This window comes from Athene cunicularia (assembly GCF_003259725.1).
Source record: "Athene cunicularia isolate RWA chromosome 6 unlocalized genomic scaffold, athCun1 chr6_part1, whole genome shotgun sequence".
In the NCBI taxonomy this organism is placed as follows: Eukaryota; Metazoa; Chordata; class Aves; order Strigiformes; family Strigidae; genus Athene; species Athene cunicularia.
In genome coordinates, this window is record NW_020799105.1 from 4,660,287 (window position 1) to 4,682,352 (window position 22,066).

General features: G+C 38.5%; 1 protein-coding gene across 4 annotated transcripts in view; it reads left to right on the forward strand.

Annotated features, from left to right (window-relative positions):
* Positions 1-679: 679 nt before the first annotated feature.
* GBF1 (golgi brefeldin A resistant guanine nucleotide exchange factor 1) overlaps positions 680-22,066 on the forward strand; it is a 104,100-nt gene continuing 82,713 nt past the window's right edge. For all 4 annotated transcript variants that reach the window (XM_026851041.1, XM_026851042.1, XM_026851043.1 and 1 more), the window contains exons 1-2: positions 680-792; positions 2,094-2,160. In XM_026851041.1, the coding sequence (XP_026706842.1) occupies positions 697-792; positions 2,094-2,160 (163 nt within the window). In that variant the 5' untranslated portion in view covers positions 680-696. The remainder of the gene's footprint in view (positions 793-2,093; positions 2,161-22,066) is intronic.

The window sequence follows — 22,066 nt, forward strand, 5'->3', positions numbered from 1 at the left end:
GGTTTAAGTTTTTCCCTACAAGAGCTCAGGCTATATGAGAGTAAATGTCTGCCTTTAGCTTTCTCACTTTTTCTCCCTTTGTTCCATCCACTTTTACTCATTTCTTTCTGTGGTCTTACTCATGACTTTTTTTTCACTTGCCTGCTTTCTTGTAAGCTTTTTTCATGAAGCAAGTGTGAAATCAACATCTGTTACAAGTTACTTTATTTTGTCAAAGTTTAAAGTGCCAAAGACTTTTGGTCTGGACAGCTTATTCAAGCCACTGATGCTTATTTAACAAAGTACAAGATTGGCTTTGTGTTCTGTGTAGAGCTGCGGGACTTTGCATAAGTGCCAGAGATGTGTGTGTTATTGCATTGTCATGGATGTCTGTCCTGGTACCCTAACACTTTATCCTTCTGTGAACTTACACAGACTGGAAAAAAAAAACAACAAGGAATGTGCCTTGGCAAAGTTGTCTCTTGCTTCACAGATGCGCTTCTCATGGTCTTGAAAACACACTTTGTAGAAAAATGTCTTCCTTTTTACAAAATAACTGTATTTGTGTGCATGCACAAAACAACGATCTGAAAGTTTCTTGCATCTCTGCAGGCCTCCTGCTTGACCAGGGCCAACTTGATGTTTTATCTGAGGAAGACAATGATTCTGAGGGGCTGGAGGTTAATTTGAATTACCTTTTTTTTCAGGATTGTCAGGATGGTGGATAAGAATATTTACATTGTACAAGGTGAAATCAACGCAGTGGTGGGAGCCATAAAGCGTAATGCCCGATGGAGCACTCACACACATCTGGTAAGTTAGCTTGAATTGTTGCTACCTGTTCACCTGTGGCAGAAACCACCTGATTTTAGACAAGTGCCTCTACTCTTTTTTTTTTTTTTTTTTTTTTTTTTTTTTTTTTTTTTTTAGCACTCATTCATTATAGTGCTTTTGTAAGTAAAGTTGCAATAACTTTCTACATTGTTTCACACTGGGTGGCTTTGGCTTCTTGTGTGCCAGCAACTGTAAGGAGCTAGAACTCTACCTATAGACCATGTAAACAAACAAAAAATCCCACATTGTATTCCACATGGGAATCATCTCAGTTAGACTTTTATCACCTGGTATGTCAGAAATTTTGAATATATGGTGTTATTTTATTTAGCACAATGTTTTTATATATCTTTTGTACCCTCTTAGAGAAGACAGTCTTCATTATGAAAGCCATGAAATAAAAACTGGGGAAGTTGTTATATATAGGGTATTTTTTAATTTTTCATTGGACTAGTATCTTTTTTTCAGCTCTGTCACTTCTGTGACTGCTAGCTATATTCCTGATTGAAACCTGTTTTGTTAAAAGCCATTAATACAGTGTTTCCAAGTCTAATGACATTGGTCAGTTTATGGCTTCCACAGTGTAAATGTGTGCATGTGGTGTACTGTATCCATGGTGCACTTCAGAATGTCACATGAATAGCAAATGGCTGTCACCCTGCACAAGTGGTTTCAGTTTGTCAAAGGACAGGGTCGTTTTTCTTTCTAACAGGCATTTCTACCGTAGAGCTCACTGCCACCCAGTAGGAGGTACACAGCTTGGAAAAACTGCTGTTTCTCCTTATTTTAGTATCGTAAAGATAGACTAAGGCTAAAGGATGCAGCTATTCATATAAATTTTGCACTGTGATTCTTTCTTCAAGTTATTTTAATGGCACCAAATGTCATTGTATTTCTGTTCCCATTACAATCTGCATAGATTAACATTATAGCAAATCCAGGTGAGCTATTTCAATATGGTATGAGGTAGATTTGCTCTGAAATTTATTGAATAGTGGAAGGCTAATCAGAAATACTTCTAAGGACAATAAAACCAAACCAGAATGCTCAGTCTTGAACCTATGCTTTGACATTTGAGCTGTATGACATTGGGGAGCACTAGCAGGAAAATAAAAATGCTTGTCTTGATTTTGAGGGAGTAAATGCACTGACAGTGATAAATTCAACCCACAGTACTTCTGTGAATATAAAGGTGAGGTCTTTACAGACCCATTATTAAGATTTGTCTTCAGGAATATGTTTGCCTCATTAATGACTTCCTTCCTATATATAACCTATAGGATGAAGAAAGAGATCCCCTGCTGCATAGCTTTAGCCTCTTAAAAGAAGTGCTGAATAATATAACAGGTAAGCTTATACAGAAATTAGCAGGTATGTGTAACTGCTTAGGCTACATGCAAATAAATGTGCAGATACACTTATTTACTATCTAGAGGTCATATATTGAATAACAAGAAAAAAGCAAATACCTATGTACTTTTAGACAAATAATACCAATGTAAACTAGTACACAAATACCACTGCTGCCACTATCTGGAGAGATACATATGTGTGTGTATATGTATGTATGTATACAGACATTTTTATATAAAAATATGCATGTTTCTTCAATATAGTGAAGCTTGTAATAATGTGAAATCTGGTCTATTATTATGCATAGTGTTTCTGTGCTTTGTTTAGGCTTTCTGATCTGTGAACAATGAGAAAATCTACTTAGAAAGTAGCCTACCATTATCTGTTTTCTCCTCACATTCTTTGGTTTGTTGGTTTTCATCTGTTATCAGTAGTAAGTGAAGCACAGACTTCACTTTCCACTTGGGTTTCTTGAATCTTGAAGTGAAAGGCTTACTTTGTGATCAGTAACACTGAAAGGAACTGGAAATCTATATTGATTACAGAAGTAGAACACAAGGCTGTGATGTGTATTCTGACCAGATTTTCTCTCCCAAACTGTTCTTCTCCCCTTTCCCTCCATGTTTTCTCTTTTTGTAGTTTTGGGAGTGATTGTTTAAATGTAACCTAAGTGTGTGTTGAAGGTCTGGAAGTGAGGCTAATCCTGAGCTGCTTGTGGCATTCTGCTGGTTCTTTGCAGGATTTGTCTTACTGATTGTGATAGTTGAAAGTAAGCTTTATTGCTGGTCCCTTTATTACAGTGAGAATTCAGAACTGCACTCAACTTAAGTTTGAGATGGACTTTTTGCATTTCTAATTTTAAAGCTTGCCCATTCTTGTGTCAGTGCTGAGCCTGGAATCACATAAGAAGTATGTTCCCCAGAAGTACAGTACCACTTCCAAGTGCTGACGAAAGGTGCTGAGGACACATACCACTTTTAAGCCCTGATTCCTTCCCCCCCCCCTTCATGTCTCTTTCATTAGCTCATGGAAATGCATTGCTTTTATATTTAAATTTATTCAAGCTGTAATCTTTGACATTTGAGTTAGCTTTTAGTACAATTTTGCATTTATAGTAATATATATTATGTATTTTCTCAATCCCCCAAGAACCCATTTTAATCTGTTCCGGATGCAAATTTCAGGCTGCCTTGTCCCATCTCCCCTCTTGCTCTCGCGCTCTCTTCCCCTCCCCCAAGGAGCATGTTTGATCAGGTGTGGCAGGCATATCCACTGTCAAGCTGCGCCCTTTATATTAGTCAATATTATCCTTCCTTCCCTCCCACTCCCTTCATTCTCCTCTGGGCTTTACCAGTTGATTTATAATTTTGGAATTCTCATCGGAGTCTGTAATACAGTTTGTTCATTATTTAACCAAAACCTGTTTAATGAGCAAAGAGAGGCAATGTAAATGTTAGGCATGTTGCAGTGGAGTACCTTTTGTTCTCCTCTGAGCTAGTGGGTATTAACTCTGTCATGACTGTGATGCTGAAATGCCCTGGTCAAGGGTATAAAGATGCACCGTATGCATCCAGGAGCTAAAGATTCCCATTTCAAAGCATTGCTTCTCTAAGAGTAACTAAATTACATAATGCATTTTATTTGATTACCAAAATAGTAAAAGCTTGTCTGCAACTAAGTAGTGGCATCACAGCCCAGTGTATGTCTAAATGGGCTTTGGGAGGAAGCATCTAGAGAAGATGCTGTTGCTGAGCACAAACAATCCCATAGTTATGGCAAGAGTAACTTCACTTCTGTAGTTCAGCATACCTAGCTAAGGGCCTTGGACATGAATTATGTGGAATGATGTTGCTCTTTAAAATTCTGTCAGAGAAACTTAATTTCTGTGGTAATTTTATGTTGATTTATAAAAACAATTTAAAAATTTGAAAATTAACTTGTCTGCTTTGATCCACTATAATGTGGTTTATTGTATGCCATTTTTACACTTCTGTGGGCTGCATATATTATAATTATTGTTGATAGTAGTTGCCTGAAAAACAGGAAGGATAAATAGAGGTTCTGTTGTCTTGAGTGATGCATAAGTTACTCCAAGATAAATTTAATAGCTGAATGCTTGTTGTACTAAGATAAGCACCATAAGCCTAAGTTTGATGTGGTGTCTTGTATTTCCAGTGCTTAGAAAAAGCAAAAATTGGCATCCTGAGTTATGACCATATGGAAGCAGTGACTATCAAGCTTTGTCCATACATGCAAAAGTTGAAACACAACTACATTTTCAAAGGATATTTTAAAACTGATGGAAGCCTTAGTATTGATACAAGTTTTGATCTAGGGTCACTGTCATCACAACTTGCATTTAACTGCATTTTAAAGTAAGCTGTGTGTCTAGAAAATTTGTCTGGATGTTGAAATATTTGTTTATTTCATGAGTTTTGTTATGAATTTAGGTCAACAAAAGGAAGCTTCTTTCTGACATCCAGTGATAACTGAGCATCTCCTCTTTCATGAGTGTTTCCAATTTAGCATGCTCCTGAGCTCACTAGGGAGAGGTTTTATAACCACAAATTGCTGAAAATATTAATTAATTATAAGCCTGCTTTTCCATGATCTGATGAGGGTTGGGTTTTCTTAAATCTTGCTGTGGCTGTTGAAGTCTTAAGACCATTCCAGTATGATGTGGAGGCAAGAGCAGGTACTTCTGTAGTCATTCTCCTCATTGCAGAATTTGTGCTTTGCTCTGACTGGGGGGGATGAAGTAACCAGGATTTTCATGACGGAAGTACTACTTACTGATGGGTAGGATGGCTTTAGGACTGAATGCAACTGCCTTGTACAAGTCAGCACTGCAGTGGGAGAAGCAGGTGTTTGTGGAAAGTGTGTGCATCGAGAGTCTATTTAAATAAGGTTTAAACTAGGTAAACACACCTGTGAAGAGGTGCTTGTGTATGTTTTAGGTCCATGAGTGCGAGACTGGAAGGTTTGAGTCCTTTATCCTCTAGTGGTTCAGAGTTAGTGCATTTAAACAGAAGCTGCAAAGTAAGCTGTTAGAAGCACTCTGATTTCATGCACATTCATGACATTTTAAATGAATGCTTGTACAGTGGGTTCAGAAGAATCTTTTCATGGCTTATATCAGACAAGAAGCTGCTGCAAATCTCCATCTTTAGAGGGTTGGCTGGGGCATTAAGAGTTGGCTAAAGGTCAAATGGCTGTAACCGTAAGAGAACCTCTGCCCAGTGTACTGACTTAATATACTTGTTACTGTAGCCATCAGTTTTTTGGTATGTAGATTTGATTGCACAGTCATTTTCCTCATGTCTGAGCAGTTTTTAGGGAACATCTGAAATTCATACAAAACAGTACAGGAGTTTTATCTTGATTTGGGATTAATGTCTGAACTTTTTCTGAAAGATCTAGTTTTATGAAGTGGTAAATTGGGTAAATTGGTAGTAAATAAATATGTGGTCTATTCTCAGTGCTACTGCTGTGCTGTTGAATGGAATCTGGGATGTTCATTGTGGCCTATTCAAGTTAAGAAATCAGAATTATTATTTTTTTAAAGTAGCATAGGAATTAGATTTCATGGATGTGTGATGTATAGTGCTGTAATGCTTGTTACTTTGCACTTGTCAGATAAGAGCAATACTGCGTTTTATTTGTTTATTTATTGACTTTCTGCAGGAAGTGCCTGCACTTATTAGCAAATAACAAATACTGATGAACTGTAAGCTGTGATACTTCTCCCTTTGTTTGCACTGAAGGATTGCAATGTTATTTAGAGCAGACGTTAAAAAAACCCCTACCACCTAAGCTTTTTTCTGTTGCATATCAACTTCATATAAAAGATGTAGAAGACTCACTGGTCTCCTAGATTATGTTTGTTCCTAACTTTTTAAAAAAAACCATGTTTTTTACTTTTTTTTTTTTTTTTTTAAAGAAACAGGTATTCATACATGTTAACTTGGTATTTTGGAAGACCAAGCAACACAAGCTAACATTTAGTTTTTGCTGTATTCTCTAAAATTTTTAAGAAGAATGGTAAGGGTGTAAGAAAGGCTAGGAAACTGATAGAGTAAGGTTTTTTTTCATAACTTTAATTCAGCCTCACTCTAATTATTGGATGGCAATACAGTTTTAGTCCATATCGAGTGACCTGACACAGCGTACAGAAATGGTAATTAATTTCTCATAATATTCTCTGTCACTTTCTTACTATAAGAAATATGAAGATTACAGTGATAACCTTAATTTGATGTTTTGCTTGCAGGCTGAATCCAGACTTGATTTTTGCAAACTGTGTTCAGATAATACAGTAAAAGTTGTCATTTTAAAAGCAAGTTCCTAGTCTTCATGAATGCAGACATCTTTCCAAGTGCACAGAGAATGTAAACCAATGCAGTGTTTTTGCTTTGAAGCTGTAGGTAGTTCCAAATACTTTTTTTGAGAGAGATTAATCTTCTTTTTAATCTCACTGTAGAATCAAGTGATTCAAACGACTGTCTTATAGCTGGGGTCTTTGAATTTCCATTAGATAATAAGCTTCTATTTATATTTTTGGCATAGATTTCTTGGTGTTGCTGGAGAATAAACCAGACTTTCCCCAGGTAGTTGCTAATTTTGTGCTTTACTTTCTAAGCAATTGTCCTGAAGTGACACTAATGTGCCCTAAGAATGGTAGCTGCACTGGGAGACCTGGGATGTGAATTTATCAAGCTCAAAAGTGACTCCAAAATTGTTGTAATTTCACTTAAGATTTAGTTTATTTTCTGTATAAAAGAAGAAAGAGGAGGAATGTGCTTGAGTAATAATAACTGTTAGTATTTATGAGGCTTATAAATGCACCAAAATAAGCACCATAACCTTTTTGTATTGTGTGAGGGACAGTATTTACGCAGAGTGTGTGTGAGATGTTAGGTGTGGATGGGGCTGCTCTGAACTCTAATTGGTTCTTTTGAATTGCACACTGAGGCCTTCAACATAGGTTACTGGATGAAATTGGGACTCCTGAGAAGGGGAAGCTTGTAATGGAGAGGTTGTATAATTAGAACTGAACAGGCAGAAAGGGCTAAACTGTGGTTGTGTAGCATCCTTAATTTGATCTTGTGTTCATCTTCTGTTTTGTGTTTGAGTAATAAGAAACTTACTGAATAATTTCAAAAGAAGTGGAGTGATTCTGGGGATATCTAGAGCAAAAAAACCAACCAACGCACTAAGATAACCTTCACACAAGGTATTTCTGCAGTCCAGCACCGCCACCTTTGCAATACCACCTAAATATCCTTTTAATACAGTTCTTTGGGTGGACTTTAAGACTAGAGCTTGGAGCTTAGCAGGCTTCCATTTGTGCATGGCTAATGACTGGCAGGTACAGGCAGGAGGTGGTGCTGTTGGAAGGAATTGTTTCCTGACCCCTAATCCTTAAGGACCCAAGGATTTAGATGGACAAGCACTCCTGGCTGTTGCTTGGCAGAGTTCCCACAGTGGGCTTGTTCTGTAACACCAGCCTTCTGTTACTACTGCAGGGCTGGGCTCTGAAGAGCTGCCACATGTGCACGGTATGCAGCTGACTCTCTCTTGTTCCACGCTTGTTGAGCAATTACTTTCCCACTTGTTGGGCACTCCATTATTTCCTTCAGTTACTGCTTCTGTGTGAAGTGGAGCCATAAAGGAAATGGCCTAATGTACATACATTAGAGAGCAATAAATTGCAGTTTGATTTGGTAGAAAGGCAGTACCAGATGCTCTGTTGAAGTTAAGGTGGTTCTTAAGTCATCCATGGAGGTTATATTCCAGATTTTTTTGTTGAGGATGTCTTTGTTTCGGGCAAGACTAGTTGAAAGGAATTGTGGCCAGTTAAGAGATATTAAGGCTATTTGCATTATTTTAAAAACCCTCTGGAAGTAGGAGTGTACGTGAAATTGCTGAATTCCAGTAGTAGTTTATTAAATTTATAGCTCTTCTGTCACCTTGCCTGCTTTTAACACTCTTCTCTCTTTGCTAACTGCTGCCATCTAACCTGTTAAAAACAATGTCTCAAAGGTGATTTGCTTAAAAGAAGCAATAACTTGTGTCAGAAAGTGCAGGTGTACATATAGTTGCATAATATGTAATAGGAATGCCAAGATGCATTGGTCATACATACACAACAAGCAGAGTGAAGCATTCCTCACCTCAAAGAGTTTGTAGCTTAAGAGGGTAGAAGCAGAGAGAAGTCATTAAGTATACTAAGTCGTTAAACACTTGAGGGTTTTTTTCTAATGACTAGTTCCATTTGTCTTCAAATACACTGTTGTTGCCTGATCCCTAATACAGTTTATAGCAAGATGTGAGTTTGAAGGAGAGGTTTGAAAAAAGATTCAATTGGGCAAAATGCACTTTTTTTCCTGAATAGTGCAGGGATGTGTGATAAAGTGCTGGTTCTCTCAATAGTGTGGAAGAAAAAAAGCCAGCAGGAAGAGAAGTGGAACATGTGGGATTTAAAGGTAAGTATAAAAGTAGCAAAGTAATGGAGAACATTGTTATTAAATAGCAAGTTGATCGCCCATTTGAGGTAAATTTGCAAGAGCTTTTTCTTTTTACGGTAACTGTACCTAGCTTGTCTGCTATCTGAGTGTTGTGAAGTAGATTATTGCTGAAGGGTGTTGGGGTTTTTTGCAATCAGGAAAAAAATTAATTTCTTCCAACATGTTATGGACCTCCTCATTGTAAGTTCTTAAAAAAAAATTTCAGATGGCCAAGATCTTGCTTTTGTAATTTTCCATTAGAAAATTATGAGGCAGCAAAATTGTCCAGGAAAGAGCTATAAAACTTACAGCTGCGTGCAGTCTTGTGAAAGCTCTTATCACCTCTTAGATGACGTGATTTTAACTTGCTTTACAGCACCTCTAAAAGCTACAAAGAAGAGAAAATTTGGTATATATTGCCTATAATACAGTGGCTTAAAGGTAGGGTATGAGGTGGAAGAGATGGAAATGTTACATCATGGATGAGTTTGAAGTGTATTTGTTCCAGTGTTGGTGGTATCAACAAATCCTTTCTGGGGAAAAACTTTGGGAGTGAATGGAAATCCGTGAATTCATTAATAGAGTGAGGAAGGCTAAATTGTGAGTGAGTTCAATAGGGGCAGTCAGTCAGTACTTGTCATCACAAAATTGTAGGAAATAAAACCCATCTTGAGAAGTAATATCTAACCATAGTTATTGTAGAAAACGGATAGATCTAAACTAGTATTGTATGATGTACTGTACCCATGTGGCTTGGAAATGTCATTGGAAGTGTTAATGCAACCTGCTCTTGCTTTGAACTCCTAATTATATTTGGACATTTGTTTAGAGGTTTGAGCCCAGAGGGCAACTGAGTGCCAAACAGCTTTTGACTCACCCCTTCCCCTTCAAGAACTAGGAAGGAGAAAGTGAAGCAAAAGGCTTAGAAATGGAGATAAGGACAGAGAGGGTTGTCTCACCCATTCACAGGCAAAAGACAGGCTCCTTAGGGAGAGAAGAACATAACTTTAATTCAAAATGCTAACAGCAACACTTAACAAACAGAATGGGACCATGAGAAACTTACCATATCTTGAAAACACTCCCCCCTCCCCCCTCCTTTCTTCCTGAACTCAGGAGGGAATGGGGATTTTTGGTTAGTCTGCTGCTCTTTCTCCTGAGCCAGGGAAGCACTTTTCTGCATTCTTCTCCCTGCTCCACATGACATCTGTCCCATGGGAGACAGTCCTCCACAAACTTTCTCTGTCATGAGTCCTCCCCATGGGAGGCATTGTTCTTGAGATGCTCCAACATGGGTCACCTCCACGTGTTGCAGTCCTCTCAGCACTGAATTACAGCAGTGGGGGCTGCTGCTTCCCACAGAGTCCCAGAGATCTTCCACAAGCCATGGGTGAATCTCTTCTCTGGTGACTTCCATGGGTGGCGGGGGTGGGGGGGCAGCCCTGCTGTCTCACCACAGGATACAGGGGAACTCTCTGCTCTAGCGCATGTCCCCCTCTTCCACCTCCTTCCTTCCGCTGACCATGGCGTTCCCATACATGCCCTTCTTGTAACTCCTCCTTGCAAGTCCCCAACCCTCTCTGAGATACCCCTTCTTAAATACATTATCACAGAGGTGCAGCCACCATCACTAATTGGCTTGGCCTTGGCCAGAGGTGGGTCTGACTTGGAGCTGGGGGAGCTTTTGAGAAGCTTTTCACCGGGGCCACTGCTATAGCCCCTCCCCCGCTATCAATAACCCTGCCACACAAACCCAGCACAAGTTTAAGGGCATGGATAGACACTTGAACTTCATGACATTAATGTGTCTGTGCTCTTTGCATGGTGCAAAGGGAAGTTAAAACTTGTCAGTTAAAACTACTTTTGTATGCAAGCACATCATGAAAGAGGAGGTATATAATTACATGACAATTGAGGAACAGGGCAAGATGTTATAATCAAAAAAAGATGGGTAGAAATAGAAAAGTAAAACATGTTAGACGAGAGCTTGCACATATATACAATAGAACTAAAGTTTAGGGCAATAATGGCTTTAGCTATCCTGCTAAAATGAATAGATTGATAAATTGTTTCCATGACAGCTTATGCTAATGTAGTTTGCACTGTAATCACAATTGTAATACTCAAGGGGTGCACTTGATTAATGCTTGTTAGCGGAGTATGTTAAAATTCTTCAGTGATAGTGGTACTTTGATCCTCTATGTATACCCTAATATAACCACTTTAGAAGTTCTAATTTCCAGTTCTGTCCTTGTGGCAGTAAGCTGAAACTTATTCCTAGCCATATTGAAACAGTAAGTTGTAAACAGAGCAGCCTTTCAGAAAGTGTATGCTGCCTTTGCTCGGTGCAGAAGGCTAAATGCTTACATGACTGTAATTCTCAATGTGTGTGCTTAATGAGATGAGAGACATCAAAACAATGCTGTTCACTTTTGATTGGGTTTAACTTAATTCTGGGAGGAAGTCTTTTATAAAAATGGGTCTTTGTGCCCCCTTACTTTTCAGGAAATTGTAATTTTTCTTGATACGGTGACAAAATCTGTGAAGTGGCTGTTGAATTAGATTCCTTTTACCTCTTGATCAACTGCTTAAATAATTTAGGTGGCAAGTTGTAAATATGAGGTATTGTTGAAATAAATCAAGATGTGGTTGTTATCTTGATCATGGCATATTGAAGGAGAAGGGTCTATTAGATCTGAGATAGCCTAGGGGAAGGGCTTTATTCTAGAAATAAAATGAGTGGCAGTGGTATAATATGGTTGCTTATGTAAGCATCTTTAGTAACTGCACTTAGGAACTTGGATGTTCTTCAAAGTGGGATTACACAGTTTATAGTGGCCCATAATAGTTCTGTAATAACTAAGATGGCTGTCATGGCAGCATGGGAGGAGGCGTCATTAGCTGGTTTTCACTTCAGCCTGAGGTTTTCACATTTGTCATTCAGAAATACTATCTTTTTCTTTACATACTCGGCTCTTAGTTAAAACATTTGGGGTTTCAGTGTCTGAAGTGCAAATATATTCCGTCAGATTTAAGATGTAACAAGCGCCACCAATTTTTACTTCTGTGCTTCCCTACTATTAAATACATTCTGCCTCAATATGGGGAGAATACAGTCCTGGGAATATTTACTTTGGTGGTGATGTTGATGATGACCACAAAGGTGTAGGAAATATGTTTACTCAAATATTTACCTGTCTGTTAAAATATGGTCAGCAGGAAGACATTTTTTCAGTTGAAACAGGAGTACTGTGATATCATAGGAAGACTAGGTTTTGATTTGGCAAAGAGATAAATTCTAAGCAACAAACTTTTCTGAAAGTGTGTGACTTCTTTGCATGATACAGGAGTCTGAATACTTTCATCATGAAGGCTTCTGCTTCATTAAGGACAAACAGAAGGGAAGACAGATCCATGTTTGGTAAATAAAAAAGAGATAATGTTTTCTTGGGGAAAAGGCTTTGTCAAGAGTGGAAACATAGGAGAGGAAGAAATGAACAGATTCAGATGTTGTAGAAAGTAATAGAGTAACAGAGTAGCAGAATGGTAGTTCAGTAACTGAAAAAAAAAATATTTTCGTCAGAGAACAAGAAATTGCTGAAGAAATGTATTACTTAATGGAGCGGAGACACCATCCTAGTCATCCTGGAAGGCTTTACTTAATGGTTGCTTGGTAACTGACTATTAAAGCTTTGTGTCAGAGGCAACATCAGCTTAAATTTTGCAAGATGTTTTCTCCCTTCCCTTTTTACTATCAATCTATTAAAAATTTGAGAGTGAATACATTCTTATTCAGCTGCCTTTAAACTGTAGTTTCTGTTTGGATGGTAGTTCTTAGTGCTATTGAGTTTTGCAGCCTATACTGGTACTTGTTCACATGTACAAGACCCATGTGCTGCAGCGGAAGGTCACACACTCCCTTTCACTTTGCAGGAACAGCAGGTGATGGTACCAGCTGTTCACATCCCTGTATTAGATGCCTGAATTTGAGCAGCTGTATGAGACTGCTAGTAAACTCTAACATGTAGTGCAGTTTTGCCCACATTTCACTTGATCCCACTTAGGAATGGCCAGTGGTTTTTTTTAACATCTTTCAATGCCACCCATAAGATGCTAATTTTCTTTCTTGTCATGCTGGTCTCCCCTTGTATGATGTGCCAGTCAGACGCTTGAGAAGTGTTACAGATTTGAAAAGGAAAGGGTACCAGAAAACGTGCAAATGTACAGGGTTTAACCATTTTAAAATTTTAAAGTTTTAATGCCATAGTGAAAATAATCTAGATGGTTCTAAAGGATGTACTTGTCCTTAAGCAATACTAGTTTTGGATACAAACTCTGTGTATTTGTTTGTTTTAGAAGAATGGGTCAAAAGTACTTTTGTTCTGAGGAGCCTCTACCTGCATTCATCTAGCTGAAGAGGTCTTGTTATGTGAATCTGTTGTTAAAAGAAGGCTGCAGTGGTTTTTAATTCCACTTCAAGTAATAAAATTGGCCTGGCCATGAGTTTTGATATATCCACAGTTGAATTCAACTTGTACTTTTTATTTAAAAAGATTATTTGTGACCTGTTAGGACCCTCTGTTAAGCCAGTTAAATAAACGGTGGAAAGGTTGAAACTGCCTGTCTCTGCTTTTCAGAAAAGGGGAGGAGGGAGCCAAAGGAAGGATATTTACAATTTTAAACCCTTTCAGCTCCTCTGTTCACATTTTTCTCTTGCAGCACTGATTTAGCTCCCATCCCTTTCTCTGGAAGATTAATAGTACCTAGAACTGAGAAACAATCTTGGTTCCAATGACTGGCCACCAATGTAATGACAAAGTTGTCTTGCTAGTAGGATCCTGAGAGATGACTGGTATTTTGTAGTTTTGGGGTTTTGTGTTGTGAGGTTTTTTTTTTCCCCCCATTGCTCTAGTCTCAATGCACTTTGGAATTGAAGCCACATTGATGTAGGAGCTGTGAAGAGCATCTTTTAAAGATGTGAAGGTGGAGGAAAGAGTTTATTTGGTCTTTTGCTCAAAGGATCCAGTTACAATCGGAAGAGATAGCATGAGATCAAAAGTGTATGGTAGAATATAGGAAGAATCTAACTGTTAAAATAGTAAAGTGGCTTAGCTGAGGAGAACTAAAGCTAGCTTTTCATTAGATCCTATTCTTATTGTTCCACAGTTCAAGTAATTTTAGCCAGTAAGCATTCTTAAATTGAACTATATGAAATTTAGAACTGATTTTCTGTACTTGATATGTGTTGCTTTTCTCCAGCAAAGATGGCACAATTTTTTTTTTTCTGGATGAGGAATTGGCTCTCCCATGGCAGATCAGAGCTGTAAGCTCCTGGTTTAGCATCTAGCCTTTTTTTTTCAGACAGCCTTACAGTTTGTTTCTAGACATCCAGTATTAATTGGTTGAAACAGCCAGTTATTTTTAACTGCATGTTTTAGATTTTTTTTTTTTTCTCTTCAGGTATCTGTCAGCCATAAAGCAAGCAGTTGAAGTAAATAGCTGTATCAAATGAAGTCCCTCTTGCCCCCACAACAGCTTCCAAAATAAACCAAGAATAATGCTTTGCACATTTTCTCTCCTTTACCTCTAACAGCAAGCAAGAGAGGAAGCATGGATTAACATGTAGTGATTTCTAGGAGCTGTTCTCTGCTCAGATTGCTCTGTGCTTGGGCTGACTGACAGGGACATGTGGCTGAAGTGCATCTGGAAATATATCACTGGCAAAATTTGGTCGGGTAAATATAGCAGGAATGGGTTGTCAGGGCAGGAGACAGATTGTTCTGGGAAAGGAAGTGCCGTCTGTCTGTTGTCTGAATAACAATATCCTATACTTCTGAGACTTACCTATTTCTTTCAGTGTATCTACAGTACCAACAGGATTTGACATATTTGTTGTTTCTGTTGTCGTATGTTCCTACCATAGAAGTGTTACCAGAAATGTTAAAATGGGTAGTAGGAGCAGCTATAGAGAACTGATCTCAAAATACTGTGTGGTGTTTAAATAGTAGTGTCACACACTTTGTTCTAGTGTAAGCTCTTTTTGAAAATCGGGAGAGACATCAAACATGAAAATTAACTCTCAGAGTTTCAGGACATGGTAATACTGAAGAATCCTGACTTTAGCTTAGGTGCAAAATTTGTATATAGTGCACATCATTCTGGAAAACAAATGATCAAACAAAACCCAAACAAAAAATCTTCAAAAGCCCATATTCTAACAGTGTTTTCATTGTTGGCAGTTGATATGTAGAACATGGGTAGAGTAGAAAAAGCCAATTACAAGGCTTTCCTGCAGCAAAAGCTGACGGGCAAAGGTGTGAAGCTTCTTCAACCATTGTGACATTGATTCAAGTCTCAACATAATTTATACCATTTGAAGAAAAACGAACCAACAGCATTAGAGAGTAGCCTACAGAAATCTATGCAAGCATAGGAGGGTGTAGGCTATATTTTATACAGAAAGGCATAATCATGGGCAGTGAAAAAAATTTAATAGATGCAAGTAGGAGAAAATGGAGCACTAAATTACAGACTTTCTGAAGTTTACCAAGGGAAGTTGATGGTGACTATGGATTGGTTGAAGCAAAACACCCCAAACCCTACTTAATCATCAGTAGTAGCTGATTATGCTTTCTCCCTCTCCATAAAGCATTGAATAACTTCATCTATACCATTTGCAGCATATTCTTGGTTCAGTGGGTTGGTTTTTTTCATCTGCTTGCTCAAGAATTTACAGAAGATGAAACCCCTGACAATTTGGTGCACGGTAGCTGCTTGTGGTTAGTTACAGACTTTGTAGCTTGTCCTGAGAGGTTGCACACAGCTTCACACTGTGGTGAGCTCTCAATCTGCTGCCCTGTGATGTGGCTGTGTCTGGGGTGGGGTTACCACCCAACAGGTGCACAACATACCACACAAATGTGGAGGCAGAGAATTTGTGTCCAAGGGCATTGGGGGTAAATAACTGTAGTTGTAAAAAGTGTTACATGAATGCTAACATTTTCACTGGGCAATGAGTCTGTTCTAAAATCTGTCCCACAAACTTCCATATAAGCTTCAAATTTATCCTCAGAAGTCTGAATCAGACAACTGATGTTGGAATTGTCTTTGACGTATAGGAAAAAATTTTTTGCAGGATGCAACTGGTTCAGACTAGAGACTGTCCAAAACCTTCCTGTATTTACAAGCAATAGGATAAGATACGGAATTCTATGCTTTTTGAGTAAAACCTGCATGACTAAGTAGAGAAAACTGTTTTGTCAATGTACAGCATTCTTTAAAAATATTGGTAAACCCTCAGGATTACTTTATTATTTCTTCTCATTGCATGAGGTCCAAATATTGTGCTGCTTGTCATGACTTATGCAGGGATAAAACCTGACCATTTCTCATTCACAGAGCCAACTCAAGATGTTTTACTTTATTTACTAGCTGTGGTGCATAGCACACTTGACTTGCCTAGGCCTTTTGCAATGTAAACCTCACCAGTAGAGACAGTACACTTAAAAAAAAAAAGTCTGTGCTCATCTTACTGTTTCACTGTTGCCTACATGCATGCCTCTTATCCCAGATGTTCCAGTTTCCAGCAATTGAGATTTGCAGTCTAGCCTTTACAAATCTGTTTCTCATCAGCCTGGCCAGATGCTGTTCTTCAAAGCCTTTTTAATCTAGTTTATTCCATTTTATTTTTCCTTTACCTGGCTGGCCCTGGAATAAAACTGAAAGAGCTGAACTTCATGTTGCAGGTGAAATTTCACATCAGAAGACACCTGTGTTGTCTGATCATCTGGTACTGGTAAACTGTTTGTTTTTCTGTGTATCAACTGTCAGTATGCATGGCAACAAACTACTTTTTAATCAGGTATCTAGCAACAGAAATTAAAGCAAACATATATTCAGAATATATTATCTTTGCTTATGTGTCTACCAGTGTTTAATAAAAGGATGTTGTTGCTTTCTCTGACATTTATATTTTGTTTTAAAATGGCAGAGTTCTGTGAGCTAATGGCAAGAAGTTGGGGTTGTCTACAGTGCATTAAAAGTGTATTAAAATAATCAAACTGTGATATTGCAGTTACTTAAATCTGAAAGAAATCTAGAAGGACCAGAGCACAAGGAGATTATTTGTAAAGGGCTTTGAAACTGTAAAGTATTATGTGCAGTGAAATATGGAATAATTTTGGGAGGCATACAAGAGGGATGTCAGTTTGAATAAGAGTAAGGAATGGGGTATTAGTGCATTAGCAGAATTCAGTTTCCCACAAACAATGCTTCTGAACACGAAGAGATGTGAACAGAAAGCCCAAGTACTCATAGTCCATGAAAAGTAATGTTTTCTATACCTTGTTAATGAGCAACTAAACGTCTTTAAAGCAGTAGAAAGTGTACGGATTTCTGTTGCTTATTTTTAGTCATTACGTACTTCTTGCATTGAGTGTTCTGGGACACTGTAAGAGAACCAAGCATGGATTAGAAGCTGAAGCAGGAAGAATAATGTGTGCTAGATTAAATTGGAAGAAAAGGAAAGCAAGAAAGATTTGGTAGTAAGTGAAAACCAGAAAAATGCTCAGAGACTGCAATTTTGGAACAAATATAGAAATTTTTGGACCTGTTACTGTGAGGAAAGTGACTAGATTAGTTAACTCTCCTACAGGAGCTTTTTCTGCAGGGATTTCTTCTGGGACTGCTGTTCCACAGTAAGAATGGCTTTGCTCTGGATGTGTCTGCATGATGATTTATTCAGGATGGCTGTAGAATTACATGTAACTCTGCTCTAGCTGGGTTGATAGGTGTTGTCATGCAAATAGGAAGCATTTAATCTCTGTAAGTATAACTTTTGCATTCTGTAAATGTCTAGGTAATACTGAAAGCTTATGGTATTTAAGCCTTATTTACTGGCAGTAAATGCTGAATTGTTAACCTGTTCTGATAATCCCAGTTGTTTAATTGTATGAAGAAGGTATTTGTTTAATTTGAATCCTTCAAAGTGTTTTACTGGTTTAGCTACTAATTCTGGGACAGGAATGCACATAATAAGATTATGAAAGGAGCAAACAGGGACATGTAGATACATAGAATCTAAGTGGGAGCATAGTTACTTCATTCTTGACCACCTCTTGAACACCTTCTAGGTGGTAAACTGTATGGAAACAGAGATGATTGTTGCCTTTGGGAGATACTTTAGTGTGGAATTTTCTGAGCTGAAATTCCACTATGAAAATCACCTGAAGTATTAATTTAATTTACTCCTTCATTCTGAGCCCACAAACTGTACAGAGCGTTATCAGCTACAATGTTGTAGCTAATAGGATGTAGGATGTTGTAAAATATTTATGCTGCAACTTTATTTTTGGTTTTGAGAGAAGAATCACTTATGCTTAGAGGCAGAAGAAGCAGTGAAAGTAAGGCAAAACTTGGGACCAGGACATTAACCTTTTAAGTGTACACTGTGCATGCACAGCTGAATTTTTTTGTACCTGCAGAAGCTGCCTCAGTTTCTTGTAGTGCACAAACAGCACTTAGGGCCAGATGTAAATGACACAGAAGCTGCTTTGCAAAAGTAGCATGCTTTTCCAAAAAACTTTTACCTTTGTCTTCCATGATTCGTGTTTTTTTTTTCTCTTTTGCTGTTACCTTTTGGTTTTGCTTTTTACCCTCTGTTTCCATGTAAGCCCATTAAAACTAATCTTTCTGTGTCAAATTTACAACCAATGAAACTTTTCAATGGAAACCCCCCTGTATTTATCTGACACAGTTCTTCTCACTTCCCGTTCTTTATGTCCCTTTGCACAGTCAGCACTGAGTTTTTGTTGGGCTTAATAGAAAGGGGCTTAGAATGGCAGGTGCTTCTGGATTTGAGTTTAAGACTTTCAGACAAGGAGTGTCATATGTGCTTTTTTTCTTCCCCCTATCTTCTGTAATGCTCTGTAGTCTGTAACAGGTTGAGTTGTAACATTCATTAAACCATTCCTCACATTCCCTGCCTTGAAAGCTTATCAGGACTGCTTTGATTTAGTTATCTGGAACAAAAAAAGCCATTGGAATGGAGCTCTAGAGCAATAATATATTGGAGATGAGATTCAAGTCCCAGATGTATTATTCCTAGGGATTTATTTGCCTGTGTACACACAGGAGCAGAGTGGTGTGTATGGAAGGCTTGCAGGAATGCAAATTGTACACATTTTGTTGGGACCTGTAGGGGATTTTCACTGCTTTGTAATTTTTCAAAGGTTTATTATACATCAGGCAGCCACTGCCTCTTCTTTAAACCTTTAAATCCCCCCTCTTTTTCCTGTTCTAAAGGTCATTTTTTTTGACAACTGTGTGCAAGAACAAGATTTGCTAAATCCCTTCATTTTTATTCATACAAATATCAGTGTTTAGTGTGCAAGAGTCACCCCAGGATTCAGAGGCACATAAAGCTCAGTACAAGCCTCTTGAACCTAAATTCAGTTCAGAGATGCATCTCATCAGGACTGAACCTGCCATCTGAATATTAACCATTGGCACTGCACAAGGAATGCATGGTAGAAATTGCATCTGTGTCATTGAGTGGACTAGTTTCACAGGGTGGCTGGTATCTTCAATAGCTGCAGAGTTGTGTTCTGAATCTTGTTCTGGATGCTTTCTGGGTGTAGGGCTCATGGCTGAAGAGCTGTCATGTCTGGACATACCACATTTAGTCATCTGGCACTAGTCCTTTCTGGTGAGACAGCAAAATACTTCATTTTGAGCATTTCCTGTTCTGACCCAGTCAATGAAGTAACAGAGTCCCTACTGTTAAATCCTCTTGAAGCTATTTTTAGTTTGGTTTTATACAGTTATATGGAACTCAGCTTTGAAAAATCTATGATGTGCTGCTGTGCTTAGGGATGTGAATGAAGACTAGGTATCCCCTTTCTTTAGGGATGACTGGCAGTGATTTGTTCCCTAGAGAGCTAGTCATAGGCATTATTCAGTAATTGTGAAGCCTTCTTCCTTGCCTTTCTTCAGTGTGGGCGAGGGCAGAAAGTTTAGGAGAGGGAAGTTCCTTTTCTTACCCAGAATAGCTTCTGTTGACTAGGGCAGTTGACTGATGAGATCTGGCCAAGTCATACCACGGTGTTTTATACAATATTGTAAACTGTTCTGTTGAGTAAAATGCTGTGCTGGCAGAGTGGAGGGTGTTTATGTAATTATCCATTAAAAAAATTGTGTCAACATAGGGATAATGGTCAGGGGTTGTGCCTTTTTATCACTTTCTGGACTTCATACTGAGGTGACTGGGGAGTGGCCATATGTTGTTAAGTCTGCTGTAGAGGTTCATTATTTTGGAGGGAGGTAGAGCAGACATCTGCAAAGGCTGGGCTGGGTAGAATCTTGAGTGCTTGTTTCATCACAGAAGGATCTTCCAGAGCTTGTCTGTCTGCTCCTCAAGCTTACCTGTGCTGTTTTTGTCTGTCAGTACATCTGTGCTAGTTATGATTAAAAATTGTGTTCCCTAACCACTGTCACTGTGTTTATATACATCTATGATATGGATTGTTAGATGTGCAGAAGTCATTCTGCTTACATAGCATGTTTTGTGTAGAGTTATGTACAAAGCAGTTTTATTAACTTCCATCATGCTAAATTTTACCAGTATAATATACAGTGCAGATATGCAGTATATTCAGAACCTGCGTCTTACAGTTCCTTTCCATCACCACTAGTAACACAGTGTAGATATCTTTAGGGATGCTTTTCCTGTAGTCTTTGTGTATTGATGCAAAAGTATGGGATAGGAAGAAGGATTGTCAGAGTTTTCATGATTTAGCACGTTTACTGAATGTGACACACCTGAGATACTAGAAATGTTTAGATTATGATCTGGTATTAGGAAAAATTAAAAAAAAATGTTAAATATTTCAGCACAGACCATTTTCAGCTTGCTTTAATGTCTGTCTTTTTTTTTTTTTAGCTATTGCAAAGCCACTTCTCTGGAGATGTTCTGCAACTAGCCAAGGGCATGCCTTAGATGTAAACTGGTTAAGTAGGTACAGACTTAGCTGGTTGCTTCTTGCAAAGTTCTCAGTCTCATGATGAGAGTGGCAAACAAGTTGTTTGGAGCCCCGGGGACTGACCTCTGAGGCTGTACCTGCTCACTTCTGTTTAGAAAAAGGTCTTGATTCTGACTGGTCTCAATGCTAGAATAGTATTTAATTCTTGAGGTTGGTGTTCTGAAGCAGAAAGGTGATGGTCCAAAGTATTTCAGTATGCTGTCCGCTAGCCAAGTGAGGTCCCCTAATAGGCTGGCTAATAAAGAACTATTTTGGCAACCACTTACAATAATGTGTTAACTCATCACCTCTTCTGTGCAAATGGCTTTTGGCTGCTAAGTGAAAAAATGTGGTGGACAAGAATGACTTGAGCTTGACACCAGCTAAAGGAAGCCTGTTTGTCAGTGTGCTTAGTGACTGTACTGCTCTGTTTATACCCCTCATTCCTGGAGTGGGTAAAGCCTGCATTGGGTTCCATGTTGTACAGGATGAGAAAGGTTGGGTATGGGGGCTCAAGACAAGGACACAGTCTGCTTTCTCAAAATAACAAGACAGCTAACGCCACCTTGGAACAAGACCTGGTCTGTGGACGAAGCGTGTTCAAACAGCATTGCTGGAATGGCTGAATGGACTGTAATGGAATCTGTTGAAGATTAACCTTGGTGCTTTATAGACAAGCCAGGCCTTCAAAAGGGTTTGACCCAAGTAGCAATTTTAAACATAAGGTCACGGTTAATCAGTCAGAACGAGAGGGAATGGAAGTACATAAAGCTTGTCCTTCTTGGTGATTGCATTAAGAGACTTTGGTATCTTAGAGGCTTTTCTTTTCTTTTTTTTTTCTTTTTTTTTCTTTTCAATGATCAGTTTAAATGTGTTGCACCCAACTTCCTGGAGCCTCAGAAAAATGGTGGGAAGGCCATTTGGCAGGCATTAAGGTAACTGTTAACTACAAAGGAATGAATAAAATTAAAACAAGAGGTAATTGCCTTTTGTGTAGATACCTTGGGCTGCAGAGTCTTGGTTGTGCTGATAATATAGGCCAGATGTGTGGAAAATGTTTGGGATGACACCCCACCCATTGTCTCTTGAAAGATGGATGGGAAGGTTTCTTGGTGTTTAAGTAGTGATGGAGGCTGATGACAGCTGCCTGACCTGACTCATGTCCAGTTTCATCCAGGTCACTTCTCTCACCTGTTTGGAGATGACTTACATCTATTGAAGACGTTTTAAGAACATCTTGTCATTTTCTCTTCCTTTTGAAATTTCAATCACATTGGTGTATACCTTCTATTGTTAGTAATAACGTGTCTGTAAAGAAGAATGTAATGTGCAGTCATTGTGCAATTTGCTGCTTTTAAAGGATGATGTTGCAAGATT